At 52.0% G+C, this 23,020-nt stretch overlaps 2 protein-coding genes across 2 annotated transcripts in view; one reads left to right on the plus strand and one right to left on the minus strand.

The window, feature by feature from the left end:
• Positions 1-10,146, plus strand: part of MTRFR (mitochondrial translation release factor in rescue) — a 12,944-nt gene extending 2,798 nt beyond the window's left edge. Inside the window, exons 2-3 of the mRNA XM_040444016.1 lie at positions 7,916-8,226; positions 9,918-10,146. Of these exons, the coding sequence (XP_040299950.1) occupies positions 7,942-8,226; positions 9,918-10,136 (504 nt within the window). The 5' untranslated portion in view covers positions 7,916-7,941 and the 3' untranslated portion in view covers positions 10,137-10,146. The remainder of the gene's footprint in view (positions 1-7,915; positions 8,227-9,917) is intronic.
• A 3,169-nt stretch (positions 10,147-13,315) lies between these two features.
• On the minus strand, positions 13,316-19,297 carry CDK2AP1 (cyclin dependent kinase 2 associated protein 1). Its single transcript, XM_040444017.1, has 4 exons — positions 19,274-19,297; positions 18,771-18,868; positions 17,169-17,295; positions 13,316-14,081 (listed from the first exon to the last, which is right to left on the minus strand). The coding sequence occupies exons 2-4, from the start codon at positions 18,837-18,839 to the stop codon at positions 14,014-14,016; spliced, it is 264 nt and encodes an 87-aa protein (XP_040299951.1). The 5' UTR covers positions 18,840-18,868; positions 19,274-19,297; the 3' UTR covers positions 13,316-14,013.
• Positions 19,298-23,020: the final 3,723 nt, after the last annotated feature.

The raw sequence follows: 23,020 nt of genomic DNA on the forward strand, positions 1-23,020 counted from the left end.
CCCCCCCCCCCCCCCCCCCCCCCCCAGCTCTCTACAGCAAAAAATATATATATATGAGGAACATTAAAACTTTATAGTTTAATTATTAAACATGAAATCGTCGGATATATATTTAAGTTTTTTCAAGGCACCCGGGTAGCTCATGAGTGATAGAGTGGTAGATCGTGAGCATCCGACTCTTGATTTCAGCTAGGGTCATGATCCCAGGGTTGTGGGATCGAGCCCCACATCAGGCTCCGCACTGAGTACAGAGACAGCTTGGGATTCTCTCCCTCTGCCCCTTTCCCCTGCTTGCATGCTCTCTCTCTCTCAAATTAAAAAAAAATTTTTTTTAATATAAATTTTTTCATCTTTCTTGTCCTTCACGGTTTTTCTTCCTATATGAGATAATCCCTAACGATCTTCATGTTTAAACCAGGACTTGCTTGGATGCAGGTGGTTTATCTTTCAATGTGAGCCTGCTGAGAAGTCACACTGTATTCGTGGCATCATAATTATCTCCTGGCACCTGATTTCATAGACCACAATTATGACCTCACCAAATAGCATGTCTTTGGTAACCTCATGGTTTTCAAGTACTTCTTAAATTGGACCGTACCAACTGAAATAATTTGCAGGTCACTGTTCTAGATGCCTTTTCACTCTGAGCCTGGCTGGCTCAGTTGGAAGAGCACGTCACTCTTGGGATCTTGGGGTCATGAGTTCGAGCCCCGTGTTGCAGGTAGAGATGACTTAATTTAAAAAAAAAATTTTTTTTTAAAGCCTACGAAACAATCAGTTTGCAGGTTAGGTTTGTGGGATAAGACCATAATTTATATGGTGTGTTAGTCAGAGGCTCTTTAGCTTTATAGTTTAGGGATCTGAAGTACTCCTAAGTGCTCAGTGTTTGTGGAGATTTGTACTTTTTTTTTTTTTTTTCATTGTAGGTGGTATCACTTCCACTTTACAGATGATGAAATATGACCAAAGTTGCACAGTGAGCAAATCATGAAGCCAAGACAGTGATTATAGGCAGTGTGGCCTTTCAGGGACAAAAAAATTAAAGGAAGAGTCAAGAAGAGAAAGTTGAGGAAAATGAGCTAACACTTTTAAGGAACTGGAGAAAGAACATCTAGAGATGTTATGAAAGGTGAAGGGAAAAGGGATAAAAAGAAAGCTGTCGAAATGATAAGTTTAGTTTAAAAATGGAATACCTGGGGCTCCTGGGTAACTCAGTCAGTTGAGCATCTGACTTCAGCTCAGGTCATGATCTCACGGTTCATGAGTTCGAGCCCCGCGTCGGGCTTGCTGCTGTCGGCAGGGAGCCTGCTTCAGATCCTCTGTCCCCCTCTCTCTACCTCTCCCTCACTTGCACTCTTTCAAAAATAAACGAAACATTAAAAATAATTAATAATAATAATAATAATGGGATACCTAATGTTCTTCCAAGATAAGTCTTCCTGAATTAATCCTTTTTCTTTATTTGTGTCAAATATGATAACATACTTGAAAGTACCTTGAAAGCATCTAAGTCCTAAACGAATACAAGGGTTAGGAGGCGTTGAGAATTTAAGAACATGTAGAGTGTTATTACTGCTGCTTTTTTATGTGTTTCTGCCTTATTTTAACAGTTGGGGGCACCTGGGTGGCTCAGTCAGTTAAGCGTCCGTCTCTTGATTTCGGCTCAGGTCACGATCTCACAGGTTTGTGAATTCGAGTCCCACGATGAGTCCCACATCAAGCCTGCTTGGGATTCCGTCTCTCCCCCTCTCTCTCTGCTCCTCCCCTGCTCATTCTCTCTCCCTCTCAAAATAAATAAACTTAAAAAATTATAATTAAACCGCAGGTGATAAAATTATAAAGTTCCTGTTAGATGCCATAAATAGAGGAAAAATCACAGCACTGCACACAAATAGGACAGGTGTCATTCTCTGTGGATTCAGAGTTTTCTGTTAAAAAAAAAAACCAGAATGGGATGTTAGTGTCATGTGAATTGAAAGCTTTTCTCTTTATCTCCTTCATGAGTTGTCTCTTGAGCTCTGTTACGTGGAGACCAGACCTGGCGCAGTCCCCAGCTGGGCATTTCCTGCTCAATCTATTATGCTTGTCTTATTTGAGAAATAATCCTCTGCCAGCACTTCCTGTGAGTGAAAGGCGCCTTATCTTCAGGGCAAACCCCCAAGCCCAGGAAAGGACTTGGTCTGTTTCAGGCCTGAGCCGCGGCCCCGTCGTTCCTTTCCAGGAGGTGCTCTAGCCCCTGCAAGGACTTCAGACACGCAGAACAGAGGGACAAGTTAGTTGGAGCCCATGGGAAACGGCTGCTTTTTTTTAACTCCCATTTTCCAGGGCGCACTGAAACATACTAGGCAACATGGATTATGATTAAGCATTTCTCAGAAAGTCATTCTCTCACTTAGCTTCTGGTGCCATCAGCTGGCCATTTTGTCCTTTTCAAGCTTCACCACCACACATCCGCCTGTTCCAGCAGTCACCGTTTCTGGTCCCTCAGGATCGATCAGGTCGTTGTTTCGCGACTCGTCACTTTCAGTCCTGTTACGGAGAGGGAAACAGGACCGTGACCAAGAAGGTTGTCGGCACTCCAGAATTCTGGCCTCAACTTCTTAAATATTACAAACATGAGAAACACCAGTTTCTAGAAGCATCTGTCCCAACAGATGAAAGAACTTGCTCGTTCCTGTGTCCTAGTACAGTGCTTCTCAGACTTTGGGAGTGTGACTCTGAATCACCTGTGGATCTTCATAAAATGCAGGTTCTCAGCTCGGAAGTCTGGGGTAGGGCGTGAGAGTCTCCATTGCTAACAAGCTCCCAAGTGGTTATGTTGCTACCGCTCTGCGGACCATAATGAGGAGAAAGATTCTGGAGCTACGCTGATAGGGTAGATTTTGAAGACTTCATATAAATAATAAGGTGTGCATAATTTTTATATTGATTACATGTTGAAATGATATTTTGGCCATACCAGGTTAATATAGTAAGTAAAGTATATTAAATGTGTATCTTTCAAATATGTCAACATTCATTTCATCAGTTTCTTATTACTGTTTTGAGTTTATTTTTATTACTTTTTTATAAATGTTTTTAAATATTTATTTTTGAGAGAGAGCACGAGTGGGGAAGGGGCAGAGAGAGGGAGACACAGAATCCAAAGCAGGCTCCAGACTCAGCTTTTGGCACAGAGCCTGACGCAAGGCTCGAACCCACGAACCGCGATATCATGACCTGAGCCTAAGTCGGACGCTCAACCGACTGAGCTACCCAGGCACCCCAGTTTTGTTTTGTTTTGTTTCATTAAGATTTTATTTTTAAGTGCTCTCTGCACCCAATTTGGGGCTTAAACTTCCAACCCCAAGATCAAGAGTGACATTTTGCACCGACTGAGCCAGCCAGGTGCCCCTTTTTACTGTTTTTGAGGTGATTACTAGAAAATTCAGAATTTCACACGTGGCCTACATTATGTTCAGGTCGGACAACGCTGTTCTAGAACACATTATTGGCGTTCTTTTTTCGGATGACCCCATTTCTCAGTCCCCTGGTTACCATTTCACATTCCCTATTAGCTCAAATCCATATGCATTCAGTTCTTTCTGTGAGTGTTTTCTGTTCCCACCATTACTGTCCTTCACACCTTCCTCATCGCCATCTTTTCCATCGTCGTCCCAGGACCCCATCCAGTATGTAGACGCTCCCAAGAGCCACCACCCAGGCAGCACCTTTGCTCAGAGCTTTTGGCCATGACTCTCGCAGTGGGGTTCCTGGAGGCAAGAGCCTCACCAGGGAGCTGGTTAGGAATACAGAGTCTCAGGCGCCACCCCAGGCCTAACGAAGCAGGATCCTGGTTTGCAGGATTCCCGGGGATTTGTCTCTCTCAAGAGCTTTACCGGTTGCCTTTCCTAAAGCACCCTGTTCCCATTGAATTCCACATCTGTTCTTTCATTTGGCTTTGATGAAGTCTCTCTGAGGTTGAGACAATATGAAAGTTGTGGCTAAGAGAAAATAGCTTCTCTCTCTGTCTCTCAGAAGAATAAACAGTGAATTTGGGGCAAATGGCATCCGGAAGGGGAGTCCAGGGATTGAAATCCTATGACTTCCTGCAAATGGATTCAGATACCCTTATCTGTCTCGGAGGCACAACGGGAAAGGCATCAGCGTCCCCTTTGCCCGTCTCAGGAGCATTAATGCTGCCGGCGAAGCGAGCCTCGCCTTGCTGCGTCTGCTTTACGTCTGACTGTTGGCCGCAGTCACGGGCCACATCCCAGAGCGGACCACACCACCCCTGCAGCTAGACATCTTCCTAGGTTTGGGTTGGCCACGGAGGCCTGAGGCGGGAATGTGTGGCGGCTGGGTCCAGGTTAGGAAAGGAGGCACCTAACAGAATGCAGATTCCAAGTCCCAGTAATGAGCACACCAAGGGACTCGGGCACAGTGACCAAGAACCACCGCTCTCTGTGGCATCTTCTCCATTCCGGGCTACAGCACGTGTCAGATTTCGGGAAATCTTAATTTCTCATTTATGCAACAGGCCCCCTGGGCTCCCTGAGACCCATGCCCGGAACATAGGAGGTGTTGGAAACATTCATTGAACAAATGAACGTTCCCTTTTGTAAAGTCCTAACTCCCGTTATCTCTGACCTGACCAAGTGGGAAGGGACTGGGACAGCGAGAGAGGCTTTAAGCCCAACTGCATCAGCCGGGGTGGAGAGCCGGCCCTGAATGGAGGCGCACGCTCACAGAAAGGAACTGGGGCAAGCTGTCATGACTCCTGGTTTCCCTCTGCCAGCACTTGTTACCATTTGTCCTTTTCTCTTTTTTAATGTCACAATGAGCTCTAATTGAAGATGCTTGTATTGTTCCCCCAAAGACTTTGGGTTGCTCTGCAGGTATCACAAAAACTGAAACCCAATCCGTATTCTTCTCTGGGCTTTGGGGAAGCGGAACCACGGGTGAGTTTTTCATTTTGAGCAGTCGTTGGCGTAGAGCCAAAGCTCCAGGAGATACTAAAAGTATTTAAAATCGTCCGATTGGCTGTTGGAATTAGCTGTTAAACAAAGCAGCCAGTAACTGAACACCGGGGGCCTTCGTGAACTCCAGTTGGGTGGGAGACCTTCTAGCGTGTGTGTCGGCTCTGAACTAGGACAGAAAGGTAGAGATTGGAAACACAGCAGGCCGGGGACAGAGCAGCTGATAAACGCACTCTCCTCTCCGCCCTTTGTCTGGGAGTTTTGCCTTGTCTCCGACTCTCTTCCTCTCTTTGTCCCTGCACTCAATTCCAAGGCTGCCCTGGACGGTCAGATTTACCAACCAGCGGAAGAGAAACCCCAAGGGAGGCCCTGGGCTTGAGTTCCACAACAAATCTGATCCAGGGACTAGATGCTGTCTGGTACACAAAGGGATCTTGTTCTGTGAATTGAAAGCAGAAATAAGGGAAAGGGGAATTTTGGGCATCGACTCAGTCTCATTCACTTCACTCGGTTACAGGGGAGCGGATTCTTTGTTGCAGCGATTTCAGAAAAGCACCTGAGTTTATGGGTTTATCGTTTCTCTGCTCCTGAGCGGACTTTGGAGAGACCTGACACACGATAAACAAACCCGGTTGTTGTTTTTAAGTGGCACCGGCACACTCTGTTTCAAAATCTAGCCCCTCGCAGCCACAGAGCACCTTGCCAATGCCACGCTAATCCTCGCCCCCAGGGACTGACCTACACGCTGAATGGCGTACTTTTCAGAAAGAAGTTACGAGTTTAGGGGTGCCTGGGTGGCCCGCTCAGTTAAGCATCCAGTTTCGGCTCAGGTCATGATCTCCCGGTTTGTGGGTCCGAGCCCCACGTCGGGCGCCATGCTGACAGCTCAGAGCCTGGAGCCTGCTTCGGATTCTCTCTCTCTGTCTCTCTCTCTCTCTCTCTGTCTCTGTCTCTCTACCCCTCCCCCACTCATGCTGTCTCTCTCTCTCTCTCTCAAAAATAAAACACTTGTTTAAAGAAAAGAAAGGAAGGAAGGAAGAAGTTACGAGTTTAGACTACAGTGTCAGTCATAGAATTGAAAATTAGCATTGGCATAAGGCTTGAAAAGCAGATTTCATTGTTTTTATTTTCCATAGAGGGAGAGAGATGAACACCTTACTGTCACTCTAGAGATGGCCAGTGTCATCTCAGGGCCGGCTGAAAGGACTACTCAGATAGATACACGTAAAATGACAGAAGTGCACGTAGTTACAAGGCAGCAATACCCAGCAGCATGTGTCTGCATTGAGCTTCCACAAAGCTAGTTGGAGACCAGCGTGGGCTCAGTGGAAGTCAGCAGCCAGACCTGACATCCCACGACAACAAAGGTGAGCCAAGAGCAAACCTGCGGGAAGTATTTGGTGCAGGTTAAGCTACTTGTGGCTTAGGCACACGCCACTTCCTACCTATGTTGGAGACCGGGGGCCATCAGGTGGAATTTACAGGGTCTCAAACGGTAAAAGCAGCTATTTAGAGTCTGAAAGGAAGCAGCAGTTGTTAAAAAGGGCCGCACATCCCTTTTTAGCGCCCGCGCCCTCTCGGATCAAGAAGCGTCAAGCAAGGGAGCAGCACACTCATAGTTCCCATAATCCACCTGAGTGACAGGAGTTTTGCTACAAATTGGTCTCAAAACAGATCTTTCTGGGATATATATTTTTTTCTCTGATCTTTATGCTTGTGCAGGATGGGTGGAGAAGGGCTTATTCACCCATTTTCCAGATAAGACGGGCCCCCGTTGTGACTTGTCCCTGTCTGCATGGCGAGGTTACCGATCTTTGAAAGGAGCTAACACCTTTCAGCTCGCTCTGCCCACCTCCCCTGGAAGCAAAGGCCCGCGGGACCACCATGTTCTGGGAGCTCCTGTCCATACTGTTACCTGTCAGCTGAGACACTTCAGCCTTCTGCTATGTCGGGAGCAGCTATTTAAATCCAGTGGTTCGATACTGCTTACTTGGAGTGCCTGGGTGTCTCAGTCAGTTGAGCGTCCGACTTCGGCCCAGGTCGTGATCTCACGGTTTGTGGGTTCGAGCCCTGCGTCGGGCTCTGTGCTGACGGCTCAGAGCCTGGAGCCTGTTTCAGACTGTGTCTCCCTCTCTCTGCCCCTCCCCTGCTCCCACTCTCTGTCTCTCTCTCAAAAATAAATAAGCGTTAAAAAAAAATTGTCTAAATAAATACTGCTTTCTTTTTTTAGCATCTTCTGACTAGACTCCAAGCTCCATGAAGACAGAGGCTCTCTCTTTTCCGCCTCGCACCACTCATTACACCCCGTGTGGCATTTTGAACCTAACAGGCACCTTACTAAAAATCCGCTGATTTGATGGTTCCAGTAAGGAGCGCCACTTGGATCACGTTATTGGCAGTGCGTCTGAGGGAACAGATGTTCCTATTCAAATCCATGAAACTGGAAACATTAAAAAACAACAATCATGACATTGATTGATAGTGATATTTACCGTGTCAGACTGTGTAAGCTCAGCTATAAAATAGACTCGCATACTGTCGTTCTTTACATTTTCATTTCAAAGATGCTCAAACGTTGAAATAACGTCGCTTGACTCAGATCCTAATTCCCGCTTGATGCCCTGTATAATATTTCCTTAGCGAAATACGGCCCTCTTCTGTTGTGTGTCACACACTCAAAACCTCTCCTCCCTGAGAAAACGGCACCTCCGGGTGCTTCGAAGATATTTTCAGTCCATCGTAAGAAAACATGTATCCGCTGGCAGGGAGCGCGCTGCTAAGACCACGGGAGATCAACGCAAGGCTCCACGCTCTGTCTTTGCCAGTTTCCTACATCTTGGTGACGGGTGGGGGGCCGTCGTCTGAACTGGTTTCTAAAAGGTCGTCCTAGATCCCGAAGTGTCCTCTTGGGAGCAAACGCGTCTTCCTGAAAGGCTGTCTTTCTTCCTCCAACTCAGGTCCTCAACAAGCAGAGCTCCTCTCCATGGGTACCTCGGGTTTCTTTCGTTGGCCCGCACCGCTGGCCAGAATGTGCACGGCGCCGTGGGGACTCGGGCTTCGGGGGACGCCAGCGCTGTTAGCCCCGGGAGCGGCAGTCACCGCGGTCCAGATGGCAGGCAGGAGGGACCGCCCCGCTCTGCTGCCTCCCCTGGATGAGAGTGACCTTGAAGAGCAGTTCGTGAAAGGGCACGGTCCGGGGGGCCAGGCAACCAACAAAACCAGCAACTGTGTGGTGCTGAAGCACATCCCCTCGGGCATCGTCGTCAAGGTAGAGGAGGAAGCCCGCTGGGGGTCCCTGGGTTTCGGGGGGCTTGAGTGACGGCGGTGGTCGGCTGAGGTGCGTTCTCCTCGCGGCCCGGTTCGGTTGGCGCTGCAGATCCCGCCTCCGGCCCTGAGGCAGAGCCTCAGAAGCTTCCTTCCAGGGGCCCGTGGCGCCAGGGGACACCTGCGGGCCTGGCATCCGGCAGGCAGCGCGGTTCTCGCAGAGCCGTGGGGTGTTCGCAGTTCGGCAGAAGCCTGCGGGCTCCGGTCCCGAGCAGCACGCTGGCCTGGGGTGTCTGCCCGCCGTCCCGGCCCTCAGCGACCTGGCCGTGTCCCTCCGTCCCCTCTTGGGTAAATGTCAGTGACACCCGCCCTTCTGAGTGTGAGGTAACAGGGGCGAAGCCTCTCTAGCCCTCGGAGTAAACACGCGACGGCTGGCTGCCTGGAGGAGTCTTCCCTTTTTGTATCAAAACCAATCTCTGATCAGAGCATCACCAGCTCTCAGCATGGTTCGAAGCCCCCGGAAATACGGAAATGCTTTTTCCCCGTTTTCCTGGTTTGTAAGTAGTGGCCCCGCTGCCTCAGTGGAACTGGCAGTCCCTTCTGAGTGGCCCGAGGGCCCGAGGGGCGGCCCGGGCAGAGGAACAGAGGAGATGGCGAAGCCGCTGTTCCGTGTGCCGGCGGTACTAACCGCAGCGACGTCCGTCACGTCCACACGTGGTAGGCGCCGTGCAATGAGGCGCACAGTCTTTGTCCTCATGAGCCCTCCTGCCTTACCTTTTCCACAGTACAAGTGCGGAATCAGGCACAGAGAGGTTAAGTAACTTGCCCAAGATCCCACAGCCGCAGGCAGCAACCGAGAGCAAGCCCACAGTCTGGCTCCGAACAACTGTTTTTTCACTGCCAAGTTTTTGAGCCAAGAGCCTATCAACTAAAAACCTCACTCGCTTTTCTTTTTTTCTCAATCGCTTTTTTCCTCCTTGAGAAACGGTGTCATTCATGAGCAACAAATAAAATTCTGAAACCTGACACGGTTTTTGTTTAACTATTTTATAACCTCACTGCAAATTCGCCTTTAGTAGTATGCTTTGACTCTGATTTCACAGGCTTTATCAGATAGCTTTGCAAGGCGCTCACCCTTCCTAACTCAGGTATGACATAATCACTGTTACGGTTGACTAATAATAAAGATGCTATCTCCCTCCTTGAGACAGAAGTTTACATTTATAAATTTTTCTAAGTTAGTTTATTTTGAGAGAGAGAGAGAGAACACGAGGAAAGAGAGGGAGAGAGAGAATCCCAGATTCCACACATCAGTGCAGAGCTCAACGCGGGGCTCAAATTCACAAACCACAAGATCATGACCTGAGCTGAAGTCAGACGTTTAACTGACTGAGCTGCCCGGGCGCCCCCAGAATTTTACATTTATAAATGGTGCAGAGTGTTTGTTCCCTGGCCACAAGCTAGACACAGCAATTGATATTTTCAAAACTATTTGGGGACGTTATGTTACTGCTGTCATTGCTTCCGAACAAAGCAACGCTCTTAATTACAAATAATCACAGAAAAAGCCACATCATACGTATGCTGGAGGGTGGGGCAGGGCGAGGGCGGAGCAGAGCAGAGGCAGGAGGGCAATATGGTCTTTGTTGTGTCCAGAATGAACTTTTTCACGGTGTGAATTACTGTCTTTTGCAGTGCCATCAGACAAGATCAGTCGATCAGAACAGAAAGCTAGCCCGGATAATCCTACAAGAGAAAGTGGATATTTTCTACAACGGCGAAAACAGTCTTGTCTACAAAGAAAAACGGGAGGCAGAGAAGAAAAAGCAAGAGAGGAAAAAAAGAGCAAAGGAAACGCTAGAAAAAAAGAAACTCCTGAAAGAACTGTGGGAATCAAGTAAAAACGTCCACTGAGAAAGAATTAGAAATGCTTTTTTGTTTGTTTGTTTTGTTTTCAAGTAATCTCTACACCCAATGTGGGGCTTGAACTCGACCCTGAGATCGAGAGTCGCACGCTCCACTGACTGAGCCGGCCAGGCACCCCTGAAAGAACAGCAGATTCTGACTAAAGAACCTGCCAGATGCTTCCAGGGAATAATGGTGGGAAGTTCTATTCCACCTCAAGCATTACTATAGTGTTTCTGTATTTTTAACTGACTTCAAATTTTAAATCAAAAATTTTTTAATGGCAGACTAAACTGGTGGATAGAGATACACTTTTTTTTTAAGTTTTATTATTTTGAGAGAGAGAGCAGGGGAGGGGCAGAGAGAGAAGGAGAGAATCCTAAGCAAGGCTCCACACTTACCACAGAGTCCAATGCGGGCCTTGAACTCACAAAGCATGAGATCATGACTTGAACTGAAATGGAGAGTCCAACGCTCAACCAAAGGAGCCACCTAGATGCCCCTAAATGCGTTTTTTTGTGTGGTTTTTTTTAAGTGTAGGGGCGCTTGGGTGACTCGGTTGGTTAAGCATCCAACTTCAGCTCAGGTCGTGATCTCGCGGTTTGTGGATGTGAGCCCTGCGTCAGGCTCTGTACTGACAGCTCGGAGCCTGGAGCTGCTTCGGATTCTGTGTCTCCCTCTCTCTCTGCTCCTACCCCACTCACGCTCTGACTCTGTCTCTCTCTCTCTCAAAAATAAACAAATATTAAAAAAAAAAAAAGTTTATTCATTTGGGGTACCTGAGTGGCTAAGTCGGTTGAGCATCTGACTCTTGGTTTCAGCTCAGGTCATGGTCTCACAGTTCGTGGGTTTGAGCCCCACGTCAGGTTCTGTGCTGACAGTGCGGAGCCTGCTTTGGGACTCTCTCTCTCCCTCTCTCTCTGCCCCTCCCCCCCACTCTCTTTCAAAGTAAATAAACTTTAAAAAATACTATTATTAAAAAATAAAAGTGTATTCATTTATTTAGAGAGAGGGCACGTGTGCAAGTAGGGGAGGGGGAGAGAGAGAATCCCAAGTAGTCTTTTTGCTGTCAACGAGGCGCCCAACACGGGGCTCAAATTCTTGAAATGCGAGGTCATGACCTAAGCCAAAGTCAGACGCTCAACTGGCTGAGCCACCCAGGCGCCCTAGAGATGCACATTTTGAGAATAAAACTATAAAGAGACACACAGAAGTCATTACTATAAAAGGACAGCAGCTACTTTTTGTGGGGAGGAAGGGGGTCGCCACGAGGTGACACTCAGAGGGGTGTCGGATGGCTGGCGGTAGTTAGAAGGATGTCACCATACCTTTTTAAGCTACACATTTGTGTATCTTGTTTTATTATCAAAAAAGAAAACATTAATAAGGAAGGTCCATTTTTGGGGCAGGGGGGAACTGTGGAATTGAGCCAAACATTAATGGCATTTAGTGCCACCGTTCATCCACTGGGAGGTCATGGCTAGGTGATACTTGACATCCCTTAGCTTAACGTCAGGCTAAGAGAATGAGAGAAAACCACGTGGAGAAAGATGTACACGTCAGTAAGTTACTTGCCCGTTTACCCCATTAACTTAATAGACTGTATGTTGCCAGATATCCTCTCTGATGTCAAAATACACACAATGGGGGCACCTGGCTGGTTCAGTCAGTAGAGCACGCAACGCTTGATCTACAGGGTTGTGAGTTCACGTGGGGTTTAGAGCTTACTTAAAAAGAAAAAAAAAAAAAAAAAATACACCCGACATTCCCTAGGAGTTGACTTATAAGTAGATTTACGAAATGAAGGCCCAGAACCTGATTTGTTTGCGAATTTGTGCAACACCGATCACTCAAGCTGCATTTGACCCTACAACTGTTTGGGGTTTTTAGGCATGAGTAGTAGCTTGGCTTGTCAGAGCACATCTGGAGTTCACATGTAACACAAGTAGGGGGAAGAAGCCATGAGGCGAGAAGGCCCACGTCGCGGTCTGCAGTCAAAACCAGACCATTCCGCAGGCACAGACGGCACGCCTAGTGCACGGATCCAAATAAATTTACCTTTAAGGCAGCCAGGTGGGGCTCTTCTCACCTTGGAGTGACCTGCTTTGGAAGTTCAAGCGGCATCCAGGGCCCTTCCCCGTTCAGAAGGCGGCCAGGTACCTGCAATGGCACACGACAAGCCGGTAATGGTGGGAAGGGAAATGGGGAGCCGTAGACAGGAGAGACAGAGGCTTCAGTCTGTCTCCTTTCTTGTACCTTCCAGGACTTGCCGTCACGTGCACAAGAGAGGTAGATAAGCCCGCTCCCTAGAACCTGTTCTTGGCGGCCTTTAGAACGGACATGGCTGGGACCTTGCCTTATGCCTGCAAAACTGCCCCCGTCCCTCATTTGTCTGTCTCCCCCTCACCCCAGTGAATCCTCATTACACGGGATTAGTGCCTATGGAACGTAGTAAAAACTACCGCAAAATTCCTTCGGAAGGCACTGCTGGAGACCACCAGATTCTCAACACATCCGGTGTGACCTGGTTTTCCCCAGCACAGAGCAGGCCATTCTTCGGCGAGCGCCAGAGCGAGCTAGCTTGCGTTTAGCGGCTGCATTATATGAAAACCAGATTCCTTTTTTTTTTTTTTTTTTTAAGGTTTTATTTTTTTGAGAGAGACAGGGTGTGAGCAAGGGAGGGGCAGAGAGACCGGGAGACACAGAATGCGAAGCAGGCTCCTCCAGGCTCTGAGCTGTCAGCACAGAGCCCGACGTGGGGCTCAAACTCAAAGAGATCATGACCTGAGCTGAAGCTGGATGCTCAACCGACTGAGCCACCCAGGAAACAGAAAACAGATTCCTTTATTTAGCACCCCGGAAATGCTTACAGGATCATCAGAGAATGGCCTCATCGAGAGCGAGGCAGTGGGCAGAGTCAGTAACACCGGTTCCACTGATGTCTTGTGTTCATCCCCGGCATGCGTTTAACTCAGCTGCAGAGAAGATGCGCTGTGATGCTACTTTTGACCCCTACCTTCTGACTTAAGCAAACACATTCCTTCCTCGGCCCGTGGTGTTAACAGCATCGTCACACAAAATGTTTCTGGGCCAAGTGGAAAAACACCGTGACAGGTATCTGCCACTCTCACTGAGATGTTTTTTAAGATAGCACTTAAGAATTCAAGGAACCCACACCTTCACACAAATTGTTAATGAAAATAAGCTTTATTACATCAAGTAATAAATACATACAAAGATGCAAACAGTTTTAATCATTTTCTTCCAGATGTTTGGATCAACTTACACGAAAGGCAGAACTGAAATCCACACACAGTCTTAGTAGGAATATTTTCGGGGGTTCTTGTTAGGTTTGGTAGGTTGCTCTTTCTTCTGTATTTATAACTTGTGCATTTTAAAATTTGACCTCAAAGCACTAATAGTCATGCAGGCAAATGCTTAAGCACAAAAGAAGTTACATTAAGCAGAATCCACACCGTGTGGCAAACGTATGCACTAGAAACAAAACCCTGGAGTTGTTGTATTAGCTTATGAAAAGGAACGAAGAACAATCTGGGTAACATAACGGTATTCAAAAGGGAAGATAAAAGGGAGACACTGGTATCTTTGCTGTGAGATAGGTATCTTTTCCGTGCATCTTCTAAATCAATGCTTAAAAAAAAAAGAAAAAAAAAAACCTGGGTAATTCCTAACTATTTAAAATGTAAATCCTAATCAACGGCAAAATATTTCTCAATCTTAGAGCCTCATGAACCATGGCAGGGACACGGGAAGGAGAAACTGAACTGTTACCATTTTGAAAACAAGAGTTTCATCTGAACGTGGGAGTTGAGCTATAACTTCTCTTCTTGGAAGAAGACGGAAAACCTTCCACGCAAACAGGCAGCTAGGATCTGGCATTCCGCTCCGTTTCAGCCAAGCACTCTCGAACCAGTCCTCTGGCATGAATGATGCCTGGGAGAGAAGCAGAGGCTGAGAATCATGCGGCAGGACCCATTCCAGAAGAGAGGGCCCTTCACAACCCAGCTGAAACACCCTCACCCTGGAAGGGAACTGGGGCCCTGCATCCAAGCCACCCCAGGATTCCCGCGGTTTGGAAAGGCGCTAGCATCCCATCCCCTCCTGGAAGGCCTTCTCTCCTGGCCAAACTCCTCTTCCTGGCTCCCTGACAATCCCTTCCTGCACACAAGGGGGCAACCAGCAAGCTCTCTTCATGTCATACCGTCAGATGACTGGAGTAAACGTGTCCCCCGCTTTCACTAAACAAACCTGACCCACTTTGGAGAGTCTGTGACTTCAAATCCTTATTTTTCTCTGGCTTCTTCACATTCTAAACTCTAGAAGGGACTTGTCCAATGTCCAGCCTGCACAGTTAGAACGCAAGACTGCTCATTTTTGTTCAACCTTGGTCCACCGTGACGTCCGCCCGCCGGGGTGCCTAGTGCGCACCTTCTGCCCTATTACGCCCCTGTGCATCTCTTCTCTCTCTGCTCTGGTGGTTATGGTTTGGTTGTTGGGGTTTGTTCGGTTTAGCCTTTACTGAACTCCGTGAGATACTGATCTCATTTTAAGAGACGCCAAGAATCTATTCCTCCTGAGAGACGACTGCCGGAGGGCGCTGTGAATGACGTCCCCCAAGTCACGTAGGCGTCCCACGTGTCACAAATCTTATCTCTGAGCTTCAGAAGACCTTCTCTTGGAAAGGGCCAGACGGTAAATATCTCCCGACTTTGCAGGCCACACGGTCTCTGTCACAACTACTCAACTCTGCCACTGTATCGATAGAGAAAGCAGCCATTATACAAGCAATGAGTGTGGCCATATTCCAATAAACCTTTATTTATGGACGCTGAAGTGTGAATTTCTGATACTTTTCACGTGTCACAAAATCATTTTTCACCATTAGAAACTAAAAACCATTCTTGGCCTATTGGCTACAGTTTGCTGACCGATCACCAGTGCTCCTGACTCCCTTGCACCTTTTATGACCCTTCTTCAACCTCGTTATGACATAAACTTGGCTAGCCAATGGTGCTCACACGTGCTCACGCAAGACATGCCCTGGAGGGGTCACCAGGCTTATCTGTATGTTGACTTGAACCAACAGGTTTTTTGGGTGACTGCAGATCGCCTGTTCGACTCTGGCGTCCAGCATCTTCCCAGGGATTTCCACTCAGGGAACCAGCACGCCGGGTGCCAGGACTGTTTTGCTTCTCCTGACTCCAAATAGCAGCCCAGATGCAGAGCGATGCCCACCTCACCCCCTGCTTAGGTCAGGTCAATCCCACCACTCCCCAAGTCCTCTCCAGGTCCAGCCTCTTACCGCCAGCTCCCCTTCCGCACGCTGGTGCCCGTTCACCACCCAGTCGGCCGGTCCCTCCACAAAGGCTTCATCAAGGGCGGTGAAGCCCACCGCTGTGGGCAGGCGCCCGTCCTCAGCCGGCCGTGCCCATCGCTGCCGAGTCACCGCCCCCACGGCAGCCCCTCCTCATGCCCCACACTTATAACCACAGAACGTTCCTCTCATCTCTCTCCGAACTTGCCTCTCCAACCTTCTTCAGAAACCCCACATCCCTTCTGAAATTAAATCCGCACCTAGGCCACTGCTGCTCTGAACTGCCACCTTCTAAAACAGAAATCCTCTTCTCCCCTCCGCCCGACTCACGTAGCGAGGGGACAACCTATCTCACCTGCTCGGGCAGTCACATCTTCACGGGAGTCACTTGTTTTCTGTGACCTCATGCTCCCGCCTTCCCTCCCTCCCTCTTCAGTCACAGAAGAATTTCGCAGTGTTGTCGCGCTCTCGTCTGCCCAGACCAGGACGGACCCATGCGCCCCACTGGGCTCTGCTCCAAAGATCTGACAGCAGAGGGCAGCACAGGACCCGGGACCTCATGACTCCTGGTCACCAGCTCCCCCAGAGGAGGGAGACCCGTGCGTCTGACCTCCTACAGCTCCCGGGACCGGTGCCAGCCAACATTAGACAAAGCTGCAGGATCTGGGCTATAAAGATTCCTTGTTTAGGGGTGCCTGGGATTAGTATTCTGTACAGATTTTCTAACAAGAAGTCTCTGACGTCATCTAGCAGTTCTCAACCTGCTTTGAAACTCAGAGACATGTAACTTAAATCCAGACACTCCTGAACCTGTGTAAGCAATTATCCTGTACAAACAAGTAACCAACATGGAAACACAGGGGCAGTTATGTTAAGGACACCTGTATACCTATTTTAGGGAGAGAATCAGTAACAAAATTTGATGCCTTCACTAGTATTAATAACAGCATACTTGGAACATACTTTACATTTAAATGGGATTTAAACAGATTGAAAGCTGGGGGTGGGAGGACCTGGGTGACTCAGTCTATTAAGTGATTCTTTTTTTTTTTAAATGTTTGTTTGTTTTTGAGAGAGAGGGGAGTAGAGCAGAGGGGCAGAGAGAGAGGGGAACAGAGGACCCAAAGTGGGCTCTGAGCAGAGAGCTCAATGCAGAGCTTGAACTCCCAAACCGTGAGATCATGACCAGACGCTTAACCAACTGAGCCACCTTTAAAAAAATTTTTTAATTTGGGGCGCCTGGGTGGCTCAGTTGGTTGAGCGACCGACTTCGGCTCAGGTCATGATCTCACGGTTCGGGAGTTCGAGCCCCGCTCGGGCTCTGTGCTGACAGCTCAGAGCCTGGAGCCTGCTTCGGATTCTGTGTCTCCCTCTCTCTCTGTTCCTCCCCCACTCACCCTCTGTCTCTCAAAAATAAATAAACATTCAAAAAAAAAAAAAAAATTAAAAAAAAAAAAAAAAGATTCCTTGTTTAAAGCACGACGACCCTCCCCCGAGGCGCGCCAGGCCTTCCCATCAGATCCCAAGGATGGTCTACATCCCACACACCCGCCCCCCCACTGCCCCTGCCTGCTGTCAACATATCAGATTAACAAACTGGGAGCCCAGGGAGCCCCTGGGGCGTAGGGGACTCTCCTCCCAGAAAATCTTTCACAGCAGTTAGCACCCAGCAGGGAGGTCCAGGGAGTCGGGGACCCACGACTTACCTCGTTTTAGTCTCTCCATGGCGCTCTTACTCCCCGCATAGGTGGGTCTGATCTCTTTCCCCAGCTCCTCGATGATGGCCAGCAGCTCAGCATATTTGCTTTGGGGCACCTGGCTGTTCCCAGTTCCCTGAAATGAGAAGGAGAAGTTTAGCTGGACCGAACCCTAACCTGACCCCAAGGCCACGGTCAGGACCCCACCACAGGCCTGCCGCAGCGAGAGCAGGGCAGGGAGAGGCCGACCCAGAGGGTCCAGCCTGAGGGACGACCACAGACCAGACTGCCGGGCCTCTCTGCTGTCCTCCTACACTCGAGGAAACCACTAGCGGCCTCCAGAAAACTTTTATCATCTCAAATGAGGAAAAGGAGAACTGGTTTTCTCGGCAAGAAAGGGCCTACCGGGAATTTCCCGGGACCCAGGTGGACACGCCAGAACATCCTAGGGGATGACAGTCCAGAGCAAGTGCATGAGACGGGGGCCACACCTCGGGGTCAGCAGGGCTACACATAACCACCAAAGACCATTTGGACAGAATCCAGAATGTGTTTCAGTTCACCTATCCTCTGCCCCCCCCCCCCACCCCCGTCAGGGCCCACCCCACAAAACCCTTTTCTCCAGATCCCACCCACCGCCCCAGCAAGCACCGCAAGGAGTGAGGAGGGGGTCCCCACGAGTCTCCCCCGCCACAAGGCCCTCGCCTGCTCCTCCCTCCTCCTCTGCTGCCTCTGCCTCCTGGCCTCCAGGGCCTTCCTCCAGTCCTTGCCCAGCTCCTCAGCGCCCTCCACACGCTGCCACCACTTCTTCCCGCGGTGGCGCCACACCCGCTTCTGCTCCTGGGACAGCACGGCCTGGTGGGGCATGACCGGCCACGAGCCCGTCCCAGGGGCGGCCTCCACGGCGACCTCAGAACGCAGACACGTTCCGGCAGAGAACCCTACCGCGGCCACGGCCTGGCCAGGTCCCTCCACGAGCAACAACAGGCAGTGAGGCCCGTGCCAGCATCGACCCCACTCAATGGCGAGGAACCACATCTCCGCGAGGTCACCAAGCACGGGTCAGTCTTGGAAGTGGCAGAATCAGGTGGAAACCCAAATGGCCTGGCTCAGGGGCCACCAGCCCCCGCTGAAGTGCATTGGGCTCCAGGAGGATATCGGCCCTGCCCTCTATCTTTGCTGGGGCCGTGACCTTGTGGGGAGTGAGGGGCCACAGGGTCTCCTCCCCTCTGTCCAGGCTCGGATCCAGAGCCCAGGTCAGGCTTACTTACTTCCCCAAGAACCAGGATCAGAGACCCCCGCCCAAGGACACACATGGGTGGTGGCGCCAATGGAACAGCGGCGCTCAGGGCTTCCAGCCTTTCCTTGGGCTCCCCCATCCCCCCATCTCTCGGTGCCCCGTGAACCGCCCCACCCCGCCGCTCCTCTGCTGACACACCCAGCCAGGAAGTTCAGACGACTGCTCCCTTACATCATTTTTACTCCTTCATCTGTCCCACCAGCTCCCCCGCCCTGGACGGTGGGAAGCATGTCCCCTCAGTGGCCAGGCCCTGAGGCCACTCAGTGGCCAGGCCAGAAGCCCTCCTGCCAGGCGTCCCCCCACTGCCATACCTGAGTGTAGCCTAAAGACGGTGGCCCGTAGTCGCTCAGCAGCTGGCGGTACTGCGAGGACGTCGCCATACTGGTGGAGGGCGGGTGCACGCTCCCAGCTGTGGGGGGAGGAGAGGAGAGTTCGGGAATCGTGGAGTCGAACCCAAAGCAAAGACTCTGGGTCTTGCAACAGTCCCCCTCCCCAGGACCCAGGCCACCAACAGTGGTCTTTTGTCTTCGTAGGACGGGCCAGAGACCCCGCTCCCGTCCTCTGGTTTGGCGATGGCCAACACAGCCCAGATGAATGGCGGAAGGCAGCTAACAGCTCACTGCTCCTCGTACTCGCCACCAGGGCAGACGTCGCTCATCGACCGCAGAACAACCTCCCATCCGTGCAGTCAGGCTCAGTGGCCAAGATGAAACCCGCTGCCATTCTCAGCCTAATCCTCGCTAGTCCCTTTTCCCTGGGTCCTGCTCCCCAGAGGTCGATGACCTAGAGCCACATCACTGCCGCAAGAGCGCACCTGCTCCTGAGGCTGGTCCACATCGGGCTAAAGCTTCCCGCGTGCCCAAATCTCCGCTGGACGCATGGTAAGGAAGACAGAGGGAGGGTTTAGAGGATCTGAGACGCAACCCTGGCTGGGGCCAGGTTCGACGGACACCGAGTCAGGACCCCGGAGTTTATCACAGCCTCTCTGTGTGTCCTCAGAAGCCTCTCGCTCTCGCTGAGCCCCCGTGGCCCCCTCCCCAAAGTGGGGACAGGACTCTTGACAGTCTGATTCTACGCCCCGGATGGCTCACATCCAAAGAGGGGAGGGAGAGGGCCCCACTTATGGACTGCAACACTCGGAGACACCGTCCCTCATCTGTGAGGGACCACGTGGGGACAGGACCCAGCTAAGAATGGAGTCTCCTGGATGGGGGGTGGGGAGTCTTCAGCAGGGAATTTTCCGGGCTCCGGCTCAGTAACTGGCAGCATGCAGACCCATAATGGCGTCCAAGTGGCCATTAGCGGGTAGAGGATGTCCTGCAGAATTACAAACAGCGGTAACCATGGAGAATTTACCTAGCCCTCCTCGGCAGCCGCCCGCCTGCCTCCACGCCCAGTCGAGGAGCAGCTCCCCCTCTGCCTGCCGCCCCCAGAGCCGAACGGTCTCTCGCGCACACGGCGGACTACGCAGACTTGGCCCCGGGGATGGACAGCTGGTGCCAGGCTGGCCAAACCGACCAGCTGCTCATCTGGTGTGAGCAGGGGAGGGAAGGGGAGGAAGGAAGCTCAGGGGCGCAGGCTGATGGAGTGGAAGGGGCCCGAGGGGGGCCCTGGAGCCCCTCAGGGTAGAGAGACAAATGGTCCAGAGAGGGGAGGTGTTCCCTTGAGCCACACGGCACAGAGGAGGCTAGCCCCCTGACACCCGTCGCTCCCTCCAGGAGCCGGGGACAGCTCTGGACCCAAGATGTCTTTCTCGCTCTCAGGCCTGCCCTGGATTTCACCACCTCCTCACACCCCGGGACCCAGGTTTAGGCTCAAATGCGGGATGCCCAGTCGGGAAACACGGATTCTGCCACCTCTAAGCTGCTAAGTGGGCACATCACTGGGCCATTCCTAGCCTCAGTCGCCATGCCTCTGGAGTGGGGATGATAATACACCTGTGCTACAGGCATGCAGCGCTCAGGACGGGGGTGCACCACCAGCACGTCCGTGACTTCCATCCAAGGCAACCGCGATGTGCAGGGGCCAGAGCACAGGAAACGGGGCCGGGTGGGTGCCCCCCAAGCACCCTCACCACGTCAGCCAAACCCCAGCTTCCTGAACCCTCTGACGTGGGCAGTGAGTGTGGTCTTTGCAGCCCCGGACCCGGGTTCCAGTCCTGACCACTACAAGACATCGCCCCTCTCTGGAAGGCCAGAGTGCTAAATGCCAGGGCCCACGGGGTTATGTATCACCACACAGCACCTCAAGTGTCTAGAAGATTCCATTCCCTGGCAGGAGGTGAGGGGACTCAGGTGTGCACCCTCTGCACCACCCTTTGCCCTCACCTCTTGTTGCTCGTGTCTCCCTCCCTGGCCCATCCTCTCTCCTGCTGACAAGGGCCCGGACCAGGAACCGGTCTGGCTGTGCCACTCCTGGCTGCGTGACCTTGGACTAGGGCCTTCGCTCTCTGGGCCTCAGTTTCTCCATCTGTTTGAGGCAATGGTTCCCAATAGAATGTCTAAAGGCTCTAGATCCCACTCTTCCACGGGGCTAGGGTTAAGTCTCGGGGGGCTAAGGGAGAAGGAGGAGAAATCGCCCAGTTGGGGCTGGGGGGTGGGAAGGTCGGACAACTGCTCTGGGCTTGCCTCTCCCATCGTCAGGTGACGCGGTACTTGACCCCGATTCTGTGCCAATGCCAGTCCCTTACTCGGTGTTGAAGGCGGGGGGCGGCAGGGGTGGGGGGGGACTTCTGTGGTCCTGGAGAGAGTTGGCAGAAGGGCCCTGAGTTCGACTCCTGCAGAGGCAGGGAGGGCCGGTGCATCGGGCTGCAGGAGGCCAGGGAGAAAACCAGACTGGGCTGGGCGTGAGCACGGCTGTCTCTGAGCATCACAGACAATGCGCGCAGTGTGCGGGGACCAGGGAGGGCCCGGAGCCGAGGGAGGGACTGGCAGAGGCCAGCAGCTCCTGGGGCCAGGCGCAGCTCCCCGCCCCCACGCCAGACAAAGAGCAGCCTGGGCCTGGGGAGCTGGCGGCCTTCCCGCCACTTGGGGCGCCTGGGGAGGGGGGGGGGATGTGCTCTCCGGCGGGGAGGCGGGGGCTTTGTCTAACTCCGCCACTGCCACCACCGGCCAGGCCGCGGCTTGGCAACCCGCGAGGAGGCAGGGCTGGAGGGCGTGAGGGATGATGACAAGGAAGCCGGAGGAGCGGCGGCGGAGAGTCCATCTTGGATGCAAATGGCAGGGGGGAGATTGGGGCTTTCTAAAGGGTCCATGGGGAAGGGCGCAGCCCGCCCCGAAAACACCAGATTATCTGGGGACCTCAGCAGTCCTCCTGGAATTCACCATAGAAGAAAACCTGTGCACAGGTGCCGGCCAGCCCAGAACAGGGCTTCAGGGGTCCTGAGTGGGTGCCCCTGTCACTTGACCCCAACCCCCAAAAGTCCCCGTTTAAGGCACCTGCCTCAACTATATTAGGGCAGGCCTGAGTTTTCCAGCGTGTCCAGGCTGGCAGCAAGACCTTCCAGGCAGCCCACCCCAGAGACAGACGCGGGAGTCCGGGAAAAATCCTACCTGGGCCACAAAGCCTGTCTTTGTAAGGTCTGCAGACCCCAACGGTGGTGAGAACATTTGGGAAAATAGTGGCTGTTTGCTCTTGGGACTCAGTAACCAAACGTAATCAATTCAACTATGCCCCCAACCGAACCCTGAAATCTTAACCCTTTCCAACCCCCCAATCAGTGTCCCGTAAGTTAAAATACATATACATATATATATATGGCTTTTCTGGGTTCCTCTTCAGATTTTTGGAGTGATGGAGTCATCGTTTGGAGACAAGGCCCAAAACTTGCAGCCAACTGCCAACGTGGCATTTCTGACCAGCAAGGCCAATCCCCGCCCCCACAAGGCCGCGGCCCCCGCCCCCCGCCAGCGCGCCTGCTTTTTTGGAAGTCTATTTCCAACCAAGCGTCTAAAGGAGAAAGACCCAGGCACCAGAAAAAAGCCGGTCACACCCTAACTCACAATTTTCTTCCCTCCCACCCCGGGTCTCCCTTGATCCCTGGGGCAAGCCCCTGGGCACAGCCTAAAGCTCCTGACAACTTCTGGAGGAGTTTCCTGGGATCACCCAGGTCCAGCCCCCGAGGAAGAGAGAGGATGCCCCCAGCCCATTCCCTGGCTTCCGCAGAAGGGGCCTTCCAAGCCCAGACTTGGGGGCTCCGAGATGCGGGGTCTGCGCTGAAACGCCGCTCCCACCCACCGCCCGCAGGCACTCGGGAACCCCTAGTCTCCCAACTTCTGTCACTCCGCGCACGCCTGAGAGGACCTCCGGCGTGCCGCGTTCCGGGTACCCCTGCTCCGGCGCGCCCGGCCGAGCCCCCCTCCGCCCCCTGACGATCGAGTCCCCTGCACCGCCGGTGACCCCAGCGGCCCCGCGCCCTAAGGGGCGCCTGCACCTGGCACGCGGGTCGCCCCCGCCCGGCCCACGCGTGGCTGGGCCTTGCCCTCGTGCACCCCTGCAGCCCGGGCCCCCGGACCCCCAGCCCGGGCCCGCGCCCCCGCTCCGCAAGGGCGGCCCGGGCCCC

The sequence above is a fragment of the Herpailurus yagouaroundi genome, unplaced genomic scaffold (assembly GCF_014898765.1).
Source record: "Herpailurus yagouaroundi ecotype Mexico unplaced genomic scaffold, PumYag 191, whole genome shotgun sequence".
NCBI classification, from domain to species: Eukaryota; Metazoa; Chordata; class Mammalia; order Carnivora; family Felidae; genus Herpailurus; species Herpailurus yagouaroundi.

Bases quoted from the DNA above. Each gene is read 5' to 3' on its own strand.
- CDK2AP1 (XM_040444017.1), bottom strand. From the start codon at position 18,839: ATGGCGACGTCCTCGCAGTACCGCCAGCTGCTGAGCGACTACGGGCCA. The intron at 17,296-18,770 runs GTATGGCAGTGG...TTCTCATTTCAG, and splicing joins CGTCTTTAGGCTACACTCAG to GGAACTGGGAACAGCCAGGT. The intron at 14,082-17,168 runs GTAAGTCGTGGG...CTTCTCTCCCAG, and splicing joins CATGGAGAGACTAAAACGAG to GCATCATTCATGCCAGAGGA.